This window comes from Macaca nemestrina, chromosome 3 (assembly GCF_043159975.1).
Source record: "Macaca nemestrina isolate mMacNem1 chromosome 3, mMacNem.hap1, whole genome shotgun sequence".
Lineage (NCBI taxonomy): Eukaryota > Metazoa > Chordata > Mammalia > Primates > Cercopithecidae > Macaca > Macaca nemestrina.
Genome location: NC_092127.1, coordinates 173815062 through 173836977, shown reverse-complemented (window position 1 = coordinate 173836977; position 21916 = coordinate 173815062). Strand labels below are relative to the sequence as shown.

At 36.8% G+C, this 21916-nt stretch overlaps 1 protein-coding gene across 19 annotated transcripts in view; it reads right to left on the bottom strand.

Moving 5' to 3' along the window:
• Nucleotides 1-21916, bottom strand: part of LOC105487840 (PPARG coactivator 1 alpha) — a 716435-nt gene that overhangs the window by 70252 nt on the left and 624267 nt on the right. For 18 of the 19 annotated variants that reach the window (XR_011621420.1, XR_011621419.1, XR_011621421.1 and 15 more), the window contains 3 exons: nucleotides 4314-4508; nucleotides 2222-2344; nucleotides 1156-1360 (listed from right to left, as the gene is read on the bottom strand). Coding sequence is in view for 13 of the 19 variants with exons in the window: in XM_024794754.2 (XP_024650522.1) it covers nucleotides 1156-1360; nucleotides 2222-2344; nucleotides 4314-4508 (523 nt within the window). In the remaining 6 variants the exon portion in view is untranslated. Of the gene's footprint in view, nucleotides 1-1155; nucleotides 1361-2221; nucleotides 2345-4313; nucleotides 4509-21916 lie in introns of those variants that run through there. The other variant, XR_003019441.2, reaches the window with a different exon arrangement.

Genomic DNA, 21916 nt, shown 5'->3' with positions numbered 1-21916 from the left:
TCAAAACACTGGGAAAAAAATCCGTATTGAATCAGTAGCAATAACAGCATACCTACACGAATTAATCATGGTTCAAAGCAGAGATCACTGCCTACCACTCTGCAGTTAAAAGGAAAAGTTGGGAAAATGAAAGTGAAACAAAAAGAGGTGTATGCTTACAATTGGTATGTTATAATATGTCTACTTCTACCAACAAGGTTAAAGTAGAAGCTGGCATGTTTTAAATCAACTGCCCATTTCAAGGGGTCTTTGGGCTTCTAAGACTACAACGTTTTGAGAAGGAGGAGCCTAAAAGACAGAAAATTGTATCTCTGCCAAGACAGGTTTTCCCCAAATCACCAGGATCTGCCTCAGAAACATCAGCCTCCTCTAGCAATATATGGTGATAATAAAAATCAACCCAGATGTTTAGTTTAATCTAGGCACTTTCTTAAATTGAAAGAAAACAATCAGGAATTTTCCAATCTTTATTTACAGAATAAAATCCACGAGCATAGCATGTGGTTGTAGAAGAGTAGGAGGAGAAGGAGTGGAAGAGAAAGAAGAAGAGGAAGGGGAGGAGCAGGAGGTGAAGGAGAAGGAGAAAGAAGGAGAAAAAAGAAGAAGAAGGAAGAAGGAGGAGGAGGAGGAGAGGAAGAGAAGAAGAGGAGGAGGAGGAGGATAGAAAAAGAAAGAAGAAAAAGAATTAGAAAAGGAATGTACTTAGTAATCAAGACAGGCTGCATAAACACTATTTACCACTTCTTAAGGTGTATATAACAAATCACTGATGCCTCATTTTTTCCATTACTGGAAGGGAAAAAATAAAAGCTCTATAATGAATTGGTTAGCCAAGCTTGTTCATAACCTCAATTATCTCAGCAATTCAGAGATTCATATAAACCTCATGTGATGTTGCAATTCCCCCCCACCTAGCTAACATTTCAGGAGTCTTTCAGTGCTTGTGAATTAGACGGCCCAGCAGCTGAATAGAATATGTTTAACCTGTGTCCAAAGAAAGGTTTCTTCCCCCGCTCTATAATAAGTGCTGAATTCTCTTTCCACAGAGTGACACCGATGGGATGGAAGCAAGAAGTTGGTGTGTTCTCCGACCTTACGTGTGCTTTCTTTGCTTCCAGTGCCCTCACCAACAGCTCGTTTTGGTCCCCAGCCTACCTTGTAAATGTTGAGACTGCGATTGTGTGTGGGACTTCTTTTTGGAGGTGCATTTGTCTCTGCTGCTGTTTCTGTTCTCTGTGGGTTTGGTGTGAGGAGGGTCATCGTTTGTGGTCAGATATTTGAGAAGCTCCGAGCAGGGACGTCTTTGTGGCTTTTGCTGTTGACAAATACTCTTCGCTTTATTGCTCCATGAATTCTCAGTCTTAAAAACAAGGCATAAAGAAAACTAAAATTAGTGAACTGAACCTTATCAGAATGGATATAGGTTTTCTGAAGAGATGGGATTTTTCAATGAAGTGTTCAGTCTAAGTGTACTAGATCTATGAGCTGTGAATAATTGTTTGCAGAACAAGGGAAGAAAATTACATTTAAAATTCCTAAATGACATTTATGCAGCTTTTTATTTTATTTCTCCTACATTTCAATGTTCCTACTCAGCAACATGTAACTAACAAGACCCTACAGCGCCTTTACTGTGAATACAAAAAAAAAATAAGCTGGTTTAAACCTTAATTTGCCACTGATTGCTGACGCCCAGTACTCACAACTCTCTTAAGTACCCCTTAATGCTCCGTTTTCACTCACAGTGAATGGCAAGACAAACAATGTTTAATACAGCCCGCTAGCCGAATTATGGCATTGCCAGCATTCCATCCAATTAATGGCAGAGATAGATGTTTTGTGGTGATTCCAAATGCAATCTTCCTCAGGTTAGACAGCTAGCAAAACAGCAATCCTGCATCTTAAAGCCACTCATAGATAATACCAGCTTATCAGCAGATTTTACTGTAGCCCACAATGCTGCAGGTAACAATAAAGTGGGCAAGAACTAACAGACAGTGGCACTTCCATTCCAAACACCCAAAGACAATGCGTAAATGAACTCTGCCTAGTTTAAAGTAGCTCAAGCGCTGTTTACGGAATCCCATTCATCATGGATTTCACCATTATGAGGCAGCTTCGGGGTCCCAGCTGAATTAATACCTACGAACTTATTTGTTTTACAACTTCAAGCCAAAATCCTTTGGTACTTCCCCCCGTATTAAAAAATTTACATTTGTACCTTAACAATTGCAGGGTTTGTTCTGATCCTGTGATTGTGATTTGCATGGTTCTGGGTACTGAGACCACTGCATTCATTATAACTTAGCTGAGTGTTGGCCGGTGCCAGTAAGAGCTTCTTAAGCTAGAAACATTATCAGGAAAAGGGAAAAGCAAGTAAAGTTATGCATCTTTTAAGCATTGGAATAAGTTATTGAAATTTTAAATGTAATTTATTGTAATTATAAAAGTTAATTCTGTCATTTTATTTATGTCACACCTTAGCGCAATAGTGCTACAGGAAATATGATATTTAAAGAGTAGAAAAAAGTTTGACATTATACTACCAACTGTGAAAATATTTCCTTTTTCCTTCCAATTCAATTTCTAGAATTGTATGCATAAGAACAAAAATGCAAATATGCCAATTATTATACAAGTAATAATAGTGAAAAATAGAAGGAAAATCTCAAATTTTCCAGCCATAAGGGATTACTGAATAAATTGGACTTGGTGTGATCTACATATTTTTTTAACAAATAATGCAAAAAACATCTTTCAAAAATAATTTCCAAATCACTCCTAGGTGAGAAAAGCTGCCTTGCTGAATGAAGACATGGGAGTGTAGTGTGGGGGGTGGGGGAGAATAGATACACATTTTCTTTTCAAAAACCCAAATAAGTCAACTGGCAACAAATGAAAGATTTTATGATGCTTTGAACCATGTTTCATAACCTAGTATGTGAAATTACTGATTCAAAGAATGCCTGAAATAAAAGAATGACTATCACTGATTCTAGAAAAGAAAAAAAGGATTTGTAAGTAGAGTCCTGGCCTGTGGATCAGGAGACGTGGGTGCTGACACAGGCAAAGCATTTGCTGTCTCCTGACCTCTGTTTCTTCATTTCACTGGATGACCCTCAAGGACTTCCTTGTCCTGACATACAGTATGTCTCTGAGTCAGCTACTCTTCCCAAATGAACAAATTGAATAGATGAAAACAATCTGATATCAATGGAAAGGAATCAGGGTACTAGGGAGCAAAGCCAATGACACTAACAAATGGAGAAATTGGAGAATAAATAACAATTACTTATGAGATACTCTCTATATCAGAAACCTCAAAATCCAATGGACTCTAAGTATGGCCTCCATGTATTTGCATAGAGTATTTTTAACATTTAAAACCTTAGTGATAGGAGAGTAACAACCTCCAAATGGCATGTGAAACACACTATTAGAGTCTGGAGGATCATGGCATCCCATAATTTACACAGCATGCCCTTATATCAGACTTACAGCAGATGACAAATGGCTACCACAGATGAGAAGGTAAACTGTGTCTTAGAACTAATAAAACTCTGGTCAAGCACTGCATTGAAAGGAAAATTCTCTCTTCATTGCCAACAAATTCAGTCTTCATTGTCTACCATAAATTTAAGTAACTTGGGTGGCAAACATGCTATAGTTTTTCAGTCTTCATAAGAAATACGGATCCAAAGTCTTAAAACATTGCATATTTTTTGATCTACCAATTCTAACTCTAGGATTGTATGTATAGGAATAAAAATGCAAATATGTCAATTATTATACAATTTAAAATAGTAAAAAATAGAAGAAAAAACTAAATATCCACCCATAAAAGACTGCAAAATAAATTATGATATTTCCATACAATAAAACACTATGCAACCATTACAAATTATGCATATATTTAAATTTGAACCAATATGTTCATGATATATCTTAAAAGAATATTGCAATCATTTTTATATGAGAGGTTATTTGAAATCACAGGTGAAATTTTTAGTTTTTTCTTTTTAGTTGTCAACATTTTCTAAGTTTTCATCATGAACATAAATAATACTAAGAAAAATACACATAACAGGAAAAGATAGTAAAGAAAACAATTGCAATAAGATTACATGAAGATGTGTATTATCAACATTTTTAAACAGAGAATCGCACAATTTGCAACTCTGAGTGTGCTTGGGGATTGCTTTGGCATCATTCTAAATGAAAAAATCCAAACCTTATTGTGACTACATCATACCCATGCAGCGGGTAGCCAGAGGCAACTCCAATTCCTGCTAAACAGTAGGAAGGGTTCTTACTAGAGACGGCTCTTCTGCCTCCTGGGGTGGAGGGGTGCCGTCAGGCATGGAGGAAGGACTAGCCTCATTGTCAGTGGTCACGTCTCCATCTGTCAGCGCATCAAATGAGGGCAATCCGTCTTCATCCACAGGGAGACTGTCCAGTGTCTCTGTGAGGACTGCTAGCAAGTTTGCCTCATTCTCTTCATCTATCTTCTGCAGAAACAGAAAAAACCAGAAGATGTGAGTTGACACTGGGAGGCAGGTAACACTATGCATCAACATGTTTGACCAAATGAGTGAACCATATGTGAAATCTAGAATGCCCATTCCAGAACACAAACATCATATCTTTCTCAAACTCCAAATTCATGTTTTGGTCCAAATGACACAATTAATGAATACTTCTACTGCACTAATCTCTGATGGTTGAGCTGCCCAGTTTATCAATTTGTTATGTCAGCGCTAAAACTGCTGTATACAATTCTTCTTGGTCATAGAAGTGTTTTCCACTTGCTCACGTTTTCTTTCCCTGACTAAAAGAAAAGATTGCGAGAATCTTGGAGCTTGAGAGAATTTTAACCATCATCAATTTCATTTTCAGATATAGTGTTTGAATCTCCTATACAGCATACCGCCCAAACTGTCTAGACAGCTCTCTATTTGAATGACACCAGAAAGTGGAACTATACTGAGAGCAACTATACACTTTCATGGTTTCAATTATAATCTCATCACTGAACACTCCAAAATCATTTATTTATTTTGCTCCCTGATATCTCTCCCAACTTTAGTCATAAATCTCGAACTGCCTACTGGACACTGCTACTTCATAATAGCTCCCTCATCCCCAAAACCCAAACTCTACAACTTTCACAACAAAACTGCTATTTCTTTTGACTTCTTTAGTTCGGATAACAATTCTTCAGACTCTGGACCTATTTTGACTCTTCTTTCTCTGATCAGTCACTGAATGAAGTCTTACTTTGTAATGTTTACTAAATGCATTTATTTCTTGTGGCCGGGGCACTATTCCAGTGCACTATTATTTCTAACAGGGGCTCCTGCAAATATATCCTACCTTGTTTTTGACTCATTCCCACCAACACACTCTTAGAAAGCTAATCTTCAATCATTCACTTAACAAACATTTTTGAACATCTACTCTGTGCCAGGGACATCTGAAGTATGGGAGATACAAAGAGAAACAAGACAAAAGTCTGCCCCTCCAATAAACACTACTGTGGAAGGGAAGAACCTGTAAACAATTCATTATAAAATATAATATTTATTTCAGTACTCTGTAAAAAACGTTCAAAGACTTCCAAACATGTACCTTGTTAACAAGGCAATGTGTTATATTCTATGCACGTGGACAACCAGTACCATCACTGGGCACATGGCATAGCTAATCAATGATTACTTGCTAAATAATTCATTGATCTGCGTTTATTGCCAGCAATATCTTCTGGACCATTTTCTTTTCCTTCTTTTAGCACTTCACATTATTTGTCCAATCTGACCTGCTTCCAAAGTCTTCTTTTTAAAGTTCTGTATGCTATGACATTAACAATATGAGCTAAATTATCCCACACAGATTTTATTACAAAATGCACCTAAGCTGCTGACATCTAATGAAGCTAGCAGTGCCCACGCTTCCTTTCTCTCTAGCACTGAACTCCAGTTAATTGACCTGACAAAATTACAAGAATCACAGAATAAGACAGCTAATCAGAAAATCAAATTGTATTACTAGAGAAATTAGGCAGGCCTTTATCACGTATACATTCTATTTTCACATAAAAATTGTTTTCCTTCATTCCTGATCAGCCTCCATCCAGGAGTAAAACTAAGGACTTCTTTTGGATTCAAGAGGCCAAGAAGAGCCATTTGTACTACCCAGGGACTTTAATTGGCATTTTTTAGTTTGCGTAATGCATCCCTCTCATGTCTGTAGATTTGAGACTGTGAGTCAAGTAGTTTTGGTGCAATGTGGTGTGTATGAAGTTTAAAACTTTAATGCAGGTGCTGGGCACGGTGGCTCATGCCTGTAATCCTAGCACTTTGGGAGGCCAAGGCAGGAAGATTACTTGAGGCCAGGAGTTCAAAACCAGCCTGGCCAATGTGGTGAAACCTCATCTCTATTAAAAATATAAAAATTAGCCAGGTGTGGTGGCACATACCTGTAATCCCAGCTACTCGGGAGGCTGAGGCAAGAGAATTGCTTGAACCCAGGAGGCTGAGGTTGCAGTGAGCCAAGATCACGCCACTGCACTCCAGCGTGGGTGACAGAGGGAGACTCTGTCTCAAAAAAACCCAAACCTCTAATTCAGGAGGAAAATCCTAATCAGAAGGGTAACTGTTAACTTCAAAATGGTGCCACCTACTTCCATAAACTGACCAATAGTTAAAATCCAAATTGCACAAGTCAATAACTAAAACTTATTGAATACCCTCAAGTGCTCAGGGTATTGAATACCCTCAGGCCCTCGGGTAGATTCTTCAATCTACCTTCTTTCAATATGCCTTTGAAAGGACCCGGTATATGTAATTCTAATATTAAATAGACTGAAATAATATTCCTTATTTTCTGCCCAGGATCATAATCTGGTATCCACAGATTTCAGTAACTCCTTTCTTTGATTCCCCCACATACAAAAATTAAATTGACATTATTTAACTGTTCTGAGTACAATTATATTTAAATGAAATATATGTATTTTAAAAATCATCTCAAAGTCATGAGATTTACATTATTATAACTATCTCCACATTATCTAATAGTTTTAGAAAATATATCAAATACACATGCACACACAGACACATATACACACTTTCAATAAATTGGACATTTTTCCAAGTATCCCATTTTTCAAAAAAGGCTTATTTCATTGATGTCCAAAAATAGTTCCAGAAAAAGAGTTAAGAATATTTACCAATAAATGGATAATGTTGTTTACAATGATTTAAATTTTGTGTTTGGCTTTCCAGCAATACTACCAGCCGTTATTTGCTTTCAATCACATAATACAATAGCGCCTTAGCTCTATCCCTAATGTAAACAAACTACAATAATTCCAATCAAGTTAAAATGACAAAGAACACTTAAACCAACCAGTTTTCTCCAATGTCTTTAATAAGTCTGGGAGAATGTATAACAAATACAATGGCAAAAGTATTGGAGCTTGATAATGTCATAATTAATTTATAAGATCTGATTAAACCACCAACTATTTTAATTCCCCTCTCTACTGGAAACACAATGAGAGGGAAGGATTTGTAAGATGGGAGATTAGCATGGCGGCTTGTGTGTGTGTGTGTGTGTGTGTGTGCGCGCGCATTGGAGTATGTGGGTAGTAAGGGCTACTATTCAGCCAGTATCTATCATAGGACTGTAATGATTATTTACAGTCTGTATCCATTACAAATGATTATTCAATACTATTGTTATTATCTCTGTATGTGGGTGACTCAGAGAGGTGCTCCAAGACCATTTATTTAAGTAAATTTGTTAGTGAATTAAGAAAGGAAACAAATGTTATTGTTTCAAATTATCTGTGTTTTCTTTAATCATAGGAAACTGAGAAGAAAACTTGATATTTGCTGACGACACTTTGTGTTTATGTAATGTTGAGTGGATATTGCCCCTCACTGTGGCAATTTCAATTAGTTTAGCATGAGTTTCAACAATCACACACCCCGGAGAAGGCAACGGATGTGACAGAGAGGACTCTGTTAAACAATTAATGTCACTTCCCATTATTGCTTTGGTCCCAATTTACAGAGCAAATAAATCAAAGTCACCGCAGATGAAGCACACTGGCCCACTCACACATGTCTGTTCACAGGTGACAGGGTATAGAAACACATTAGTCACCGCACTGACATTGCCAGATAACCTTTCAAAGACAGCTCTGATACTGCTTTCTAGTTGTTTGAAATTACTATTTTACAAAACGATATACTTCTTAGCTCCATCCGAGTTGGGAAAAAAAGAAAAGAAAATGCAGAGTGGGGAGGAAGAAAGAGCAGGTCACCAATTAGATAGTGATCTACAGCTACACAAACTAAGCTCAGCCTTGGAGCTGGCAGCAGAGGCGGAAGGAAAGGGAGAAAACAGGCCAACGGGTATTTCCACAGTGGAGCTCTGTGGCTATCAAACAGCATTTCCCACGGTGGGTGTCAACCTTGGGTTCTCCTTACGCAATGCAATTCTTCCGACCTAAATAAAGGTCTGTGTGACTGTAACACCTTATTCTCTAAGGGCCCTCTAGGAAGAAAGAAGGCACATCAACAAAAACTCACTCACGGTGTAAACAATTTCCAGTGACAGATGATACACATGCATTTATACGGAAAACCCAAAATTTAGAATCTGCAACAATTCCTAAGTGTTACCATGTCATTAATAAACGATAGTTTAGAAGAGTCAACAAAATGAGAAGGTTTATCTCTGCTCTTTTGGACAGCTGTGTCCCTCTATGACCTGTACTAGTCTGACATAATTTAAAAGGCATAGTTGAAAGAAGATAGGTTCTGTCCCTTCAGGTGGCAGATTTATAGATTAAAATTAATAGATTAAAATTCTGAACCCAGTTTGTAATATTTGGGTCTTCTTCCTTTGCGCACAGTTGGCAAAAGGATCTTCCAACAGGTTATACATGGTGTGGCAGACAGTGCATTCAACTCACCCAACTGCACACAGAGGGTCAATAAATCCACTAAATTAAGGAGGAGAGGAGGGACTCTGAGATGCTAACTGCCACCTGAAGGGAGAAGTGCAGAGTGAATACTGCATGTGGTATCCCAAAGACTTTTAAATGCGAGCTATTATGAAAGGACTATGCCCTGCTTATGTTAGTCATTTTTTCTGCATCTTGTAGGATTGCAATTACACTCTGTGTCCCCAGATTCTCACACTTGCTTGATCTCTGTTTGATAAAAATAGTTTAATAGCCATTTAATCACAGCTTCATTATCTTGGCTCTCTTAATGCGAATTAGGCCAGGAGAATTCTCGCTTCCTCATTATTCAAATCATCAATAAGAAGGAAACAGTGGGGTCTTCTTATCATTCATTAATCAGTTTCAGTATCTTAGGTACTGTGTACTCAGAGATCAATCTGTGTGAGAGGTGACTTAACCTCTCTGAGCCTCTAATTATTTTTCTATACAAAATTTCATGTGATTATTTGCCTAATCCCTATTATGGAATTTTTTTGCACTCATGATTAATAGGAAAAAAAAAAAAAAGTTGACAAAGGCCTGAAAATTCTTCAGGAAGGTGTTCATAAACATTTCTAGTGTATATTCCCATCAACTTGATTATCTGTATTTGAATTTTATTCTTTGAACAGGATCTACTGCAGACATTTAGCACTGGGCCAACTCCCCCCAAATACCCAGCATGCCCCAGGTTTCCTCCTTGCCCCATCCTGCTGACTTGTAAACAGCTAATGAAGACAAAATTAACTCCTACTTTAAGTGAGGCCTAATTAGGAAAGGAAATCTGCTAGAGTAACATCTGGTAATGTATTCCAAAGCCAAATATAAATGACATTCTTGGATTATCCACTACTTTGGATTATTGGTTCCACTAGGCCCCACCAGGAGTTCAAATAACTACATGGGAAAGCAACTTTTATAATAGATTCAGAAGTTCACATAAGAAATACAGTGGGTCAGAGGTGTGTCCCTTTCTTGAATCTCCATACATAAAACCCTATACCTCAGTTTCATGCATGAATCAGCAAAAAAAATTGCATAAATGTACACATTTTGGTTCTAATGTATAAAGTTTGATTCAATATTTATAAGAAACTAAAGTCAAAATTTAAAGAAAACTAAGTTTTTTCCGCAATAAAGTTTAAAAATAATAATCCAGAGTAGACTATTGGAATAGGATTTGAGGTTTTTAGCTTTTTTCTTTAACCCGTGCTAATTAGAACAGACACCACTTCACCGCATGTGTCTACTTGAAGTGGTGTGAGCCTTTGCTTATAGGTTGTTAAATATTTTGAATACCCACCTTCAAACAATTGATTTTTTCCCTCTTCTTTATCTTTCTTCTCTAAAATCTCTGCAATCCACTGTGGGTTTTGTTTTTGCTTCTTTTATACCCAAGTGTTGGTACTGACAGTATATCTGCCACTTTCTCACACATCCAACCAAAAATGGGCGGAATCCCACATGTAATGACTGAGAGGTTCCTAGCTCCTACGTCACTTAAAGGAGGAGTCCTTAAAATAACCCAATTACTTTTTGTTTGTCATACGAGATACAGAGCTGAGAATAAGGTATGGGCACTGGAAGGTGGGGAAAAAGAAAGAAATCTCAAGCATATGTGTGCAATAAAAAAATCAAGATAATACCACCTTACATTACATAACACATTATAAAATGCTTTTTGTCCATTAATTTCTTACATATGCCCTGAGAGTTAGCTTACTCTTATTTTATTCCCATGAGAGATAAGCACATTATGTGACAATCTATTTTGCCCTGTTGGATGCCAAATTTGCTGGAATTTGAGGGCTAGTAGAAATAACATAAATTTTAATTTCACTGTCTGAGTAACTCCCCATGGGCATACAGGCTACTTGAAATACTATGTATGTAAATGTGTCTGTCCATATCACACCCTCAAGTTTATATCTCAAGTACACATATTTAAAACAGAATCTAATGCACATGTATATCTCAATGCCTTGAGTGCATTCTCTGATATTCAACTGTAGTTGACTATACAAAAATGTATAATCTGTACATTGTTCCTCTCAGTTAACCACTCTGAGGAAAGCAACGATCAAAAACCAGGGCTAATTCCTGTAAAAATAAAATAAGAATCAAGCGGAAATAAAATATAAACAAAATTGAAGAATTCACAGACATATTTAGACTCAAGGGAATCCATTTAATTCCAATTAATACACATATTCCTATTTAAGCAGGCATAAAATGTATATTCACATCTGTACTTACACTCCATTCTAATTGATTTGCTTATATCACACATTCATGAGTTAATAAACATGTACTGTACATGAGAAATTCAGTATTCTGTAGAGGTTATAAGAGCCAAAAGTATAAATACAGAAATTCAACAGAAAATCCTAAAAATTCCTGGTTAATATATACAAAATGAGCTGAAATTTCAGGGGAAAGGGGGAAAAGGTTCGGCGAGGTTGGGGAGGTCATGCCTATTTCTCACAATGGGAAGAGGAAGGAACTGAGTTGTGCCATCAAACTGGAGACTTAATAGGCCTGAAAAGAGTGAGCAAGACATTCTATTTGTTCTCAAGTTTAAACTAAAAGAGAATCTGGGCATGTGGGAAGAACTCCAGACTGGAAGTCAGGAGAATTAATCCTAGATCCATTTCCGCCACAGCTAGCTACATGTCCTCAAGTGAAACAACTCAACTTTCCGGCTGCGTTGCACAGACTTGAATGACAATCCCATAGGTTTCTGGTATTAGTCTGTTTTCACGCTGCTGATAAAGATATACCTGAGACTGGGCAATTTACAAGAGAAAGAGGTTTAGTTAGACTCACAGTTCCACATGGGTGGGAGGCCTCACAATCATGGCGGAAGGAAAGGGGAACAAGTCACATCTTACGCGGATGGTGCCAGGCAAAAAAAAAAAAAAAGAGTTTGTGCAGGGAAACTCCTGTTTTAAAAACCGTTAGATCTCGTGAGAGCCATTCACTATCACGAGAACAGCACAGGAAAGATCTGCTGTCATAATTCAATCATCTCCCACCAGGTCCCTCCCACAACACATGGGAATTATGGGAGCTACAAGATGAGATTTGGGTGGGGACACAAAGCTAAACCATATCAGTTCCTAACTGGCTTCCCATTTGCCATCCCACCTCAATATTTCATTCTCAACACAGAAGATTAAGTGATCCTGATGCAACCTAAGTCATGTGTCACCCCTCTTCTGACCAAAGCCTCTGTGGCTTCTCATGTCTCTAAGACTAAAAGTTAAACCTTAAGAGTGCCTTACTAACCAAGGATCGCCATATAATTTGTCATCCAAGCAGAACCTTTTTGAGAGGGAGAGGGGACAGTGCACATAATCAGCTACTCAGGGATGAACCCAGACTACACCAGGCTAACTGGAATGTATGGTGGCCCTATACTCAGCCAGCTACATCTGACTCTGACAACGCCTCATTCACCTATCTGAATCCTTCCCAATCAGTCTGATCTCCTCACTAGTCCACAAAAATGCCAAGCATTCTCTTGTCCTTAGGTCTTTGCACTTGCTGTTTTCTCTGCCTAGAAGGTTCTTCTGCCAGATGGCCACATGGATTGTCCCTTTGTCCCCTCATTTACTCAAGTGTCACCTTCTCAGTGCAACATTTCCAACTACTCTGGACACATTCTCCACATTTTCCCTACCTTATTATTCCCTCTGGCATTCATCTCTCTGACTCAACATATGTTTAGTGATTTATCTTCTTCATGAACTATCTAAAAGAGGAGGTCTGTGAGGCCTATTTGATTATTGTTGAGATACTTAGTATATAGGAGATGCTTAACTAAAATGAGTAAGAATGGTAACTAAAGAGTCTAATCTGTCCTGACAATATAAGAATATATGAATTTTCATTCTTCTTTTGTTGTTATTTTCTCTGTAATCCTCACCTCCTCCTACCCCTGGGCAATTTGTCTTCTGAATAATGTTTAGCTTAGGCTATGATTTAAATTATCTCACATTCATTTCACATATACCAGCTGATAGGCCAGGCAAGCAAGTGATATATTCTTTGTGGGGAAGAAAGAATATGAACAGCTATAGCTATATAGGGCCTAATTCTGAAATGAACTCCTAGGCAATGAATCTATAGAAGTAAATGTAATGCTCATCTTTTGTAAAAGAGGAAGTTTAAATGGGTCTTAAAAATGCAGAAATTAACCCAACTCTATTGTCTGGAAGGATACTGGGATACACCATCAAGCAATCAATTTGCAAACATCTTGAAAGAGTTGAGATGTTTTCATGAACAGATAATCATGCCAGACAAACCTACTCTCTGACCACCACTGTCAGGAGTGTTGACTCTCCAGTCAAGAGAAAACCATTGATGTAATCTATCTGGACTAGAGTGGTGAGCTTCCTCATTCCATACTGCATAACACAGTCATCTTCAAGCTGGGAATATATATTAATCTTAGCCAGAAGATTTTTAACTGTGTTTAATAGAACCCTGGATACTAGAATAGCTGGTATAGGATTTATTATAAATTTTAGAGTGTATGATGTATTTTGTGTATTTATATACCTTAATGCATAGGCAATAGAAGTCTTTTTTTTTATTTTTAGAAAACACACTCAAGTGTGTTATTTTCTTATAATAAATACAGAAACACAGTGGAAACCACAACCAAATTAAGCAGCCAAATTGACTATTTTGTATTGTCTTCGGATTAAAAAAAATCTTGAGAACTGAGGGTGAATAGTTTAAAACCTGGAGCCATTTAAAAATACTCATTTCTATGAGGCAGGATTTTCTCAATCCTCTTCAAACAAAACAAAGCACAAAATAATCAGTTGCTATGATTGATAATAAGAAACTGCCATCATCTTAAATCTCAACCTATACTTTTTCTGTGCATTTAAATAATGCCATAGTTCTCTTAAATATTACTTTAGTAAACAATAATAACTAATAAATAGCGCTGATCTTTACTGAGTATTTTCTATGTTCCTGATGTTGACTTAATTTCTTTACATGCATTAATTGAAACACCCATTTAACCCTATCATTATGTGCAAATTCACATGTTTAATGAAAGGAAGAGTTGGATATTAATCCAGATATATCTGATGAAATATCATTCTCACACCCTTTCTTTATATAGTAGGATTTTATGGAAGGTATTATTAGAAAAATGAGTGGGCATGGGCTATTTTAATTTATCTTCATACTGGGGACTAAGAACTGAGTTAGAATGACATAGCATTTATTGATCATCAGCTAAAATCTAAGGTGGGAGATGCAGTTACATGCCATGAGGCACAGTTGGCCTTCCATGCAGTAAGAGGAGGTTGTCTTGCAAATGATTCTCACTATTTATTGCTGGCTGGCCCAGTGTTGGTTCATAGCCCCCCCCCCCTTTTTTTTTTTTTTTCCTACTGGGTGTGATTTGCTCTTCTATTTGAATGTTCTTCCCTCTTCACATCTTTTGTTTCTATCCTATCCCTACCTCAAAGCCTACTTTAAGCATTCTCTTCCATGGGATTTTTTTTTTTTTTAACAAGTCCAGCTCTACGGGTAGCACCAAGTTTCTAATCCTTTATCAGAAAAACTTAGATCCATAGACAGAAATGCAGATTTCAAAGCCTCATCACAGACCACTAAATCAAAATCTCTAGATATGGGTTTCTGGGCTGCAGCACTGTTGACATATTAACCCAGATAATTCTTTGTTTAGGGGGCTGTCCTGTGGGTTTTAGAATGCTTAACAGCATCTCTGGCCTCTACTCACTAGGTGCCAGTAGCACCCCTCCAGTTATGACTACCAAAATGTCTCCAGATATGCCAACTGTTTCCTGGAGGCAAATTGCCCTCAGTTGAGAACAACTACCCTGGGAGGTAGAGCCTGGGATTCTGTAATTTTGATGAGCAACCCAAGTGATCCTGATAATCAGGCAAGTTTGGGTAATTTGCTGTTTTACGGCTGCTGAGTAGTGTGTAGATCAAGTTGAAATGTATGATTCTGTCTATGCTAGATTTATTCCCTCTAACACATATGATTCTAGATCTTAGTAGTTATTATTAACAGATTTTGATCTATTCTATGTGAATTCTTTTTCCCAATATCTTACATTAATGTGCCCAGTTGTTTTATGGTCTGTCCTTCCCTGTTGATTACAACATATTGGTTATTCACTTCCTGAATTTGTTTTTGATAGTCCTAAGGCAGCACAGTCTTTTTATTGCCAATCATTCTCTTTCTTCAACATCTTCTTACCATCACCATTATCATAAAGTTCATTTCAGTTCTGGAGTCTATTTTATTACACAGACTACATGCTAAGTGATTTTTAAGGATTTTCTTCTATATATTTTTACAGAGGTCTTAAGCACTTCTCAACTTTTTAAGATTTTAAAAAAATCTCAAAAGAGGTCACAGGGCCTTATAACATTTTTATATTATTTGAAATAGGCAGTGAGGCAAAATACAGACTCCAAAGTTAGATTTCCTGATTTGGGGTCCTGAGCACATCACTTACAAGGTATGTGACCTTCTGCAAGTTACTTAACCTTAATAAAACCTACAATACAGGGCTGTTTTGAGAACTGACTGAGTTAATCCATGCAAATCATATAGAACAGTGCCTGGTATCTAGTGAGGATTTATGTTTACTGCTAATAACAATATCATTATTATCATTTTCATGCACTAGATTGAATTCAAAAATAAGTGAGACAAAATATGGATTTGTTGAAAACAAATTTGAGGAAGAGATAAGACACGAACAAATGGAGTGAAAAAGGAAGAACATTCTGTACAATAAGGCTACACAATGTAGAAATTGTAAGGATGGTACCAAAGTTACTAAATACGTACTGCTCAAAAATTCCTACAATTTGTATAAAATTTATTATCTCCCAGTTACTAGTTAAGGTTGAGACGCTCGAGTAAACAGGCACGGTTTGACATGATCACTGACTGCTTGCCAGTTATTCCATGGAATGATCACCTTTCATCCATACTCAGCTGAATGACAATATCTACACTTGACATACCCTTCATTTGTGAACATACATGCAGACCAATATATTTACAGATACATATACATATGTATACATATATACGTATTTACAGATACATACAAACATGCATATTTATGTGCATATTTACAAATATTATATATATATATCTTTATTTACACATATTTATTGAGTGCATACTATGTACTATAATCTGTTTTCTAGGAACTTACATTTTAGTTTGGTGGTGAGAGGATGGCAGATAATAGATTTTATATTTATACATAGGGAGAATATGTACAGTATACATATGTGTGTATAAATAAAACATACACACATACAAAGAAAAATATATATTATATATAATCTGATATATAATATATAATATATAAAATATTATGTTTATATATTATATATGATTATATAATATATAATATATGTGTATATATTATATATTATAATATCATATATAATATATAATAATATATTATATATTCATATATACTAATTATATGATATTATATAATAAGATGTTATATGAATATATAATAAAATAATATATAATATATAATTATACACACACACACACACAGAGGAAAAAAAAAGAGGTAGCATTTGGAGCAGCAAGGCATAACAGCTAAGGAAGAAATGTTCTAGACAGGGAAAAGAGTAAGAGTAAGGGCCAAAGGCCCTGAGGGGAACTTGCAATGAGTAAGAAATTACTTTTTCATGGTTTACATATAGGTATAAGCAGGAGGGAGGTTATAGGCAAAATATTTAACAAACATCCCACAGGAACATGGATCAATCAGAACAGCAGCACCAGGACTTTAGCAAGGAGGCCTGCTGTGAATACCTCACAAAGCTCTGCTGTTACAAATTAGCAGACTACATTAACCCTGGGCATAACCAGTGTGTTTTAGACCATGTAAGGAAGAATAATTTCCTATTACAACCAGTGAGTTCTCTATAAGGTAGTATATTTGCTGACAAAAAGAAGTGCTTAGAAGGCACCATCACAGAGGTCAATGCTATTTGTTCATAAAGACTTAGCACCACAAGATATGTGTGAAATCATGCAGCTGCAGATTCCTGACACTTGGATCTATATGGTATATTAAGGTTGGGGACACTAAGATGCAGGTAATGTCAAATGATCTGATTACTGTAATATCCTGGCAAAGGCATTAGAATGAAAGAAAATTGTCTCAAGGTGGTTGGAAGCTATTCAGAGGCAGGGTGTCCTTTCTGTGAGGCCATCTAGGGTGAAAGAAATCAAAGTGTGCTTCATGCTAATCCTCTGAGTCTTTCCAGCTCCTTTCCCCAAGAAACCAGGAGCCACGTAGAGCTTGGGATGGGGTCTTTGACTCCTTGACTAACTTTCATATTCCACTAAAGTGCTCTGCACAGAGCAACAGGTTGTCAATAAATGCTTGCCGAACAAATACAAGATGAGAAGTTCATCTTCTCAATGACTTTGTATCTAAGTATTTTACATGGGTTTAGGTTTCCAAAGCATCTGAGCAAGTTTGCAATCTCCTAGGATTTAGCTACTGAGCTTCTTTTAATGCCAGACTGAGTGAAGAATCTTTAAATACTTCACACTGAATCAATTCCAAATGCAGACTCATTCATGATTATCAGTGGCTTATATGCATATGTGGAGAGCATGCACAGTGGAGAAGCATATGACATTGGGTTAGACAAAGTAGCTAATAACCTCAAAGGGGGATTTTTAAAGTGACTTTGACAATAGGATAAAAAAGCACATGTCCCTATAATAGCATGGAAAATGACAAGACAGGTGTAAATCATTCTGGATAAAAATGTAAGATTTACAGAATGATGAAAAGGAAAAACACCCCATTTAATGCCTTGCCACATTGTGGCTCCTATGGTGATAGGGATGTAGTAACATGGAAACAATGAATAGAAAAAGTTGCATGGTCAACTCTTCCAACAGTATGATGTTGGAGATGAGAAGCCTGACATCCAAAGGGTTAAACAGACTTTCTCAATATCATCTGGTAACTGATCTAATTCTACATCTGTTTTGGACCTATTGGCTCCTTAGTTTTTCTATTATACCATGTTGCTTATCAGGATAATGAAAGGAAATAAGTGGCAAAGACTCTCTCTCTTACATTTGCCATATGTTTTCTTTAAAATGCAACATTGTTTAACATATTGTAAATATATTACAATTTATTAACCTCCATAGAAATACTGGATTGTATTTTCATGTCTGTGTGTTTTTGATAACAAGCTTCCTGGGACTAAGAATCATGATTTTTGCATCAAAATCAATGTCAAAAATTTATAACAATAATTTTTTGGGCACCTACGATGTGTCAGACACTCTGGACACTGGGGATATAGCAATGAACAAAATAATTAAAAATTCCTGCCTTCAAGGAGCTTATTCTGTTGGGGCAAGAGAGATGATCGACAAAATAAATTACTATAAACAAAATAAATAGCTGTGAGAAATAGATGAAAGGAAAAGCAATAAGAACTCTATTTGTATTTAAGTAAAGCCAACATAGATTTAAAAATCAGGCTTATTTACAAAAACAGGGCACAAATATTTTTTCTTAGAAAAGGTTTCATACTGGGCTAAAGGTTTTCTTCTGACTCTTACAGAGTGACAGATGCCTGTCAAGTAGTGACTCTCAATTTTGGCTCTAAATTTAATCACCTATGCATTTTAAAAAATATGCTTGCCCCTTCCCTACCCCCTTGGGCAATTAAGTCAGTATCTTTGGAGGTGGGAGTTAGTAATTCCCTGAAGCAATTAAGTCAGTATCTTTGGAGGTGGGAGTTAGTAGTTTTAAAATCTTCCCAGGTGAGATTCTAATAGAAGCCAGGACTAAGAATCACTCCTGTAAAAGATTAAATAATAGAACTTTTGAGGAAAGGTGAGAATATTTGGTACGATCTATTGTGTGGGCTGAAGGAGAAGGCTTGCCCATCAGTGAGAACTAGCTATGGCATACTAAGATGCCCAGAATCCCTCACATGGGCCACAGAACATGGATGTTTTATTTTTGTCCAGTGCACACCAAGTCTGGCCCCTTGACTGAAGCAGTCTTCTTTCCTGAGTCCCAGTTCTCTCCTCCATTACCCACTCAGACCCTGTTTCAGTACTTGTGAGTCCATGAAATGTCTTAAGCCATGAAATCTCTTTAGTGTATGATGGCAACAGCCACCAGCCAAGAGCCTTATTACAATGATTACTGCCATCAGATTGAACACCTTTAAAAACAAAGAATCACAGATCACATTAGAGTTACCTCTGACCATAGGCTGTGTAAGCAATAAGTGCCTGGGTTTAAAGATAAAAAGAAAACTAGGGAACCCATACCGTGAAATGTTTGATACCCATTATAACAATTATATAGGTATACCTTTGTTAAAATGAAACACAGCCATTAAATATCATGAAGTGAATCAAGAAAGTTGTCAAATAGCACTTTTTCAGTCCATGATCTATGCATGGATACTGGAAAAAGCCTAAAAGAAGGAATCCCAAAATATTACAAGAAGGTGAGATTTCAGATGATTTTAAGTCAATTTGTCTTTTTCCAATTTTCTGTAATGAGCATTTTATTCTTAAAAATATATAAAAATAAAGAACCAAAGAATGTGTTTGTGTATGCCATACATGAGAAAATGGGAAGAGAAATAGCTAAAGTGTGATTAAATAATTAATCAAAGTCAGCCCAGGTCTACACAACTTTGTAGCCCTGCTTTCAAATTTGTCTTCCTTGGGCCTTAATTTTTTGATCTGTAAAAAGGCAGCAGTGTAATCCGCCATGGTTGTCCCATAAGGTTACTGGACATAAAAATATTATGTGCTTTAGGGAAGAGTTAAGCAGCATTATATAAAAATGTAGTGCTAAATATTTATGCCTTTCAGATAAAATCATTCAAGCAATATTTACTGAATTCATACCATGCTTACATAGTTGCAAACTTGACTTATATTTATTTCTTCCTCACAACACCTTGCAGTAGCAAGGAGACTATAACAACCGGCATAAAAACAATGACAGTATTTGTCTGAGACTCTATAGCAAAGCCGCAGAAGCAGAAGAGAAATCATGATGCCCTCGAGCTAACCCTCTCCCAGAGTCCTCTTTGCCTGAGCTCCTATCAGTGGTTGTAGACAAACTTTCCAGGTCTGTTTGTTAGGATAATGTCAGCCAGCTGTAACCTCTTCAGGGGTGAAAGATCTGGTGCTGTCAGCTAGAGGTGGCCCTGGAATAGATCCGCACACGATATATAAACATAAGGCATTAGCAATTGATAGCAAAAATAATTCAGTGCCATTTCAGCATCAACTGCTGCTCAATTTGTCCCCGGAAGAGCATTCAATATTATTGAAACATTAACCCAGGACCTCTCATTTTTGCTGCTGTTCCTTTCGATATTATGCCCACTGTGAATATTTCCAAAGTAGTAGACTCAAAGTCTTATGGGATTTAGTCTTAGCAAAAAAGGTTTTCAAGTTTTAGTTCTCTCATGTACAGCCTGTGTCCTTGAGGAAGGCTCTTGGGCCCTGGAACCCCAGTACTATCAACTGTAAAAATGGAGATATCTGTAAAGCCAGCACTTTGGGAGGACAAGGCGGGTGGATCACGAGGTCAGGAGATCGAGACCATCCTGGCTAACATGGTGAAACCCCGTCTCTACCAAAAATACGAAAAAAATAGCCGGGTGTGGTGGCGGGCACCTATAGTCCCAGCTACTCAGGAGGCTGAGGCAGGAGAATGGCGTGAACCCGGGAGGCAGAGCTTGCAGTGAGCCGAGATCACACAACTGCACTCCAGCCTAGGTGGCAGAGCAAGACTCCCTCTCAAAGCAAAAAATGGAGACATCTGCTTCATAAAATTGTGGTAAGGATTAAATGAGACATTGAGCATAAAGAGCACCGTAATACACCAGATAAAAATTTCCTACTATTCCTCTAATGATGCTCCTTATTTAAAATTGTTTTCAAAATGTTACGCTGGCAATAAAAGAACAGAACTTAAGGAGGAACCCTAGGAAACCATATGCCATGTGAACTTACCTAAGTTATCACAATCTTTAGCCCTGACTATATGGCCTTTCTGCTTACATAATAAATTGAGTATCGTATAGCTGATAAAAAGGCTCACAGATATTGCCTTCAATATGGAATAGCTGAACTAGGACAAAACTATCATTTAAAACAATCAAAAACCACTGAATCATAGGAAATACAAACAGGGGATACAGATGAAAAAGAAAAGTGTATTGTGCTTGAACATGATAAGGGAAGAAATAAATTGATTTATCTTACATGAAAATAAGACTAGAGAGAATAGAGCCTTTAGTAAACATAGCAGGCATGTTACTTTAATTCTCGATAATATTTTTTAAAAAGGAGAGAGGTCATAATACATATTTAAGCTCTTTGAAGGTCATAGTCTTGTTTCATTTGGCTTTATTCATTTATTCCTTCTTGTATCTATTTGTAGATTTAGAATTTTTTTTTGGAAGGCAGGTGTTTCATGCATGTGGGGACACAGCAGTGGCCCTAACAGACACTGCTCCTGTCCTCATGATGTTTACAGAATCCTCACTGCACAGTAGAGTCATTAGTCTATAATGTCATGTAATTATTTAAATGTTGAATAAAGGAAAAAAATGGACAAAAATGAAAAGAAGAAGAGAAAGAAAAGAAAAAAATCAGAACCGGGAATTAGAAGGAGAATGGAGTCATCCATAATTTTATTTTCACTTTTAGTTGGAAATGAAATACTCTTTTCATATTACACTGTTTGTCTGGGCTATAGGCTTCAGGAAATAATTAGATTGGTGCAAAAGTAATTGCGGTTTTGGTCATCAGTTTCAATGGCAAAAACTGCTATT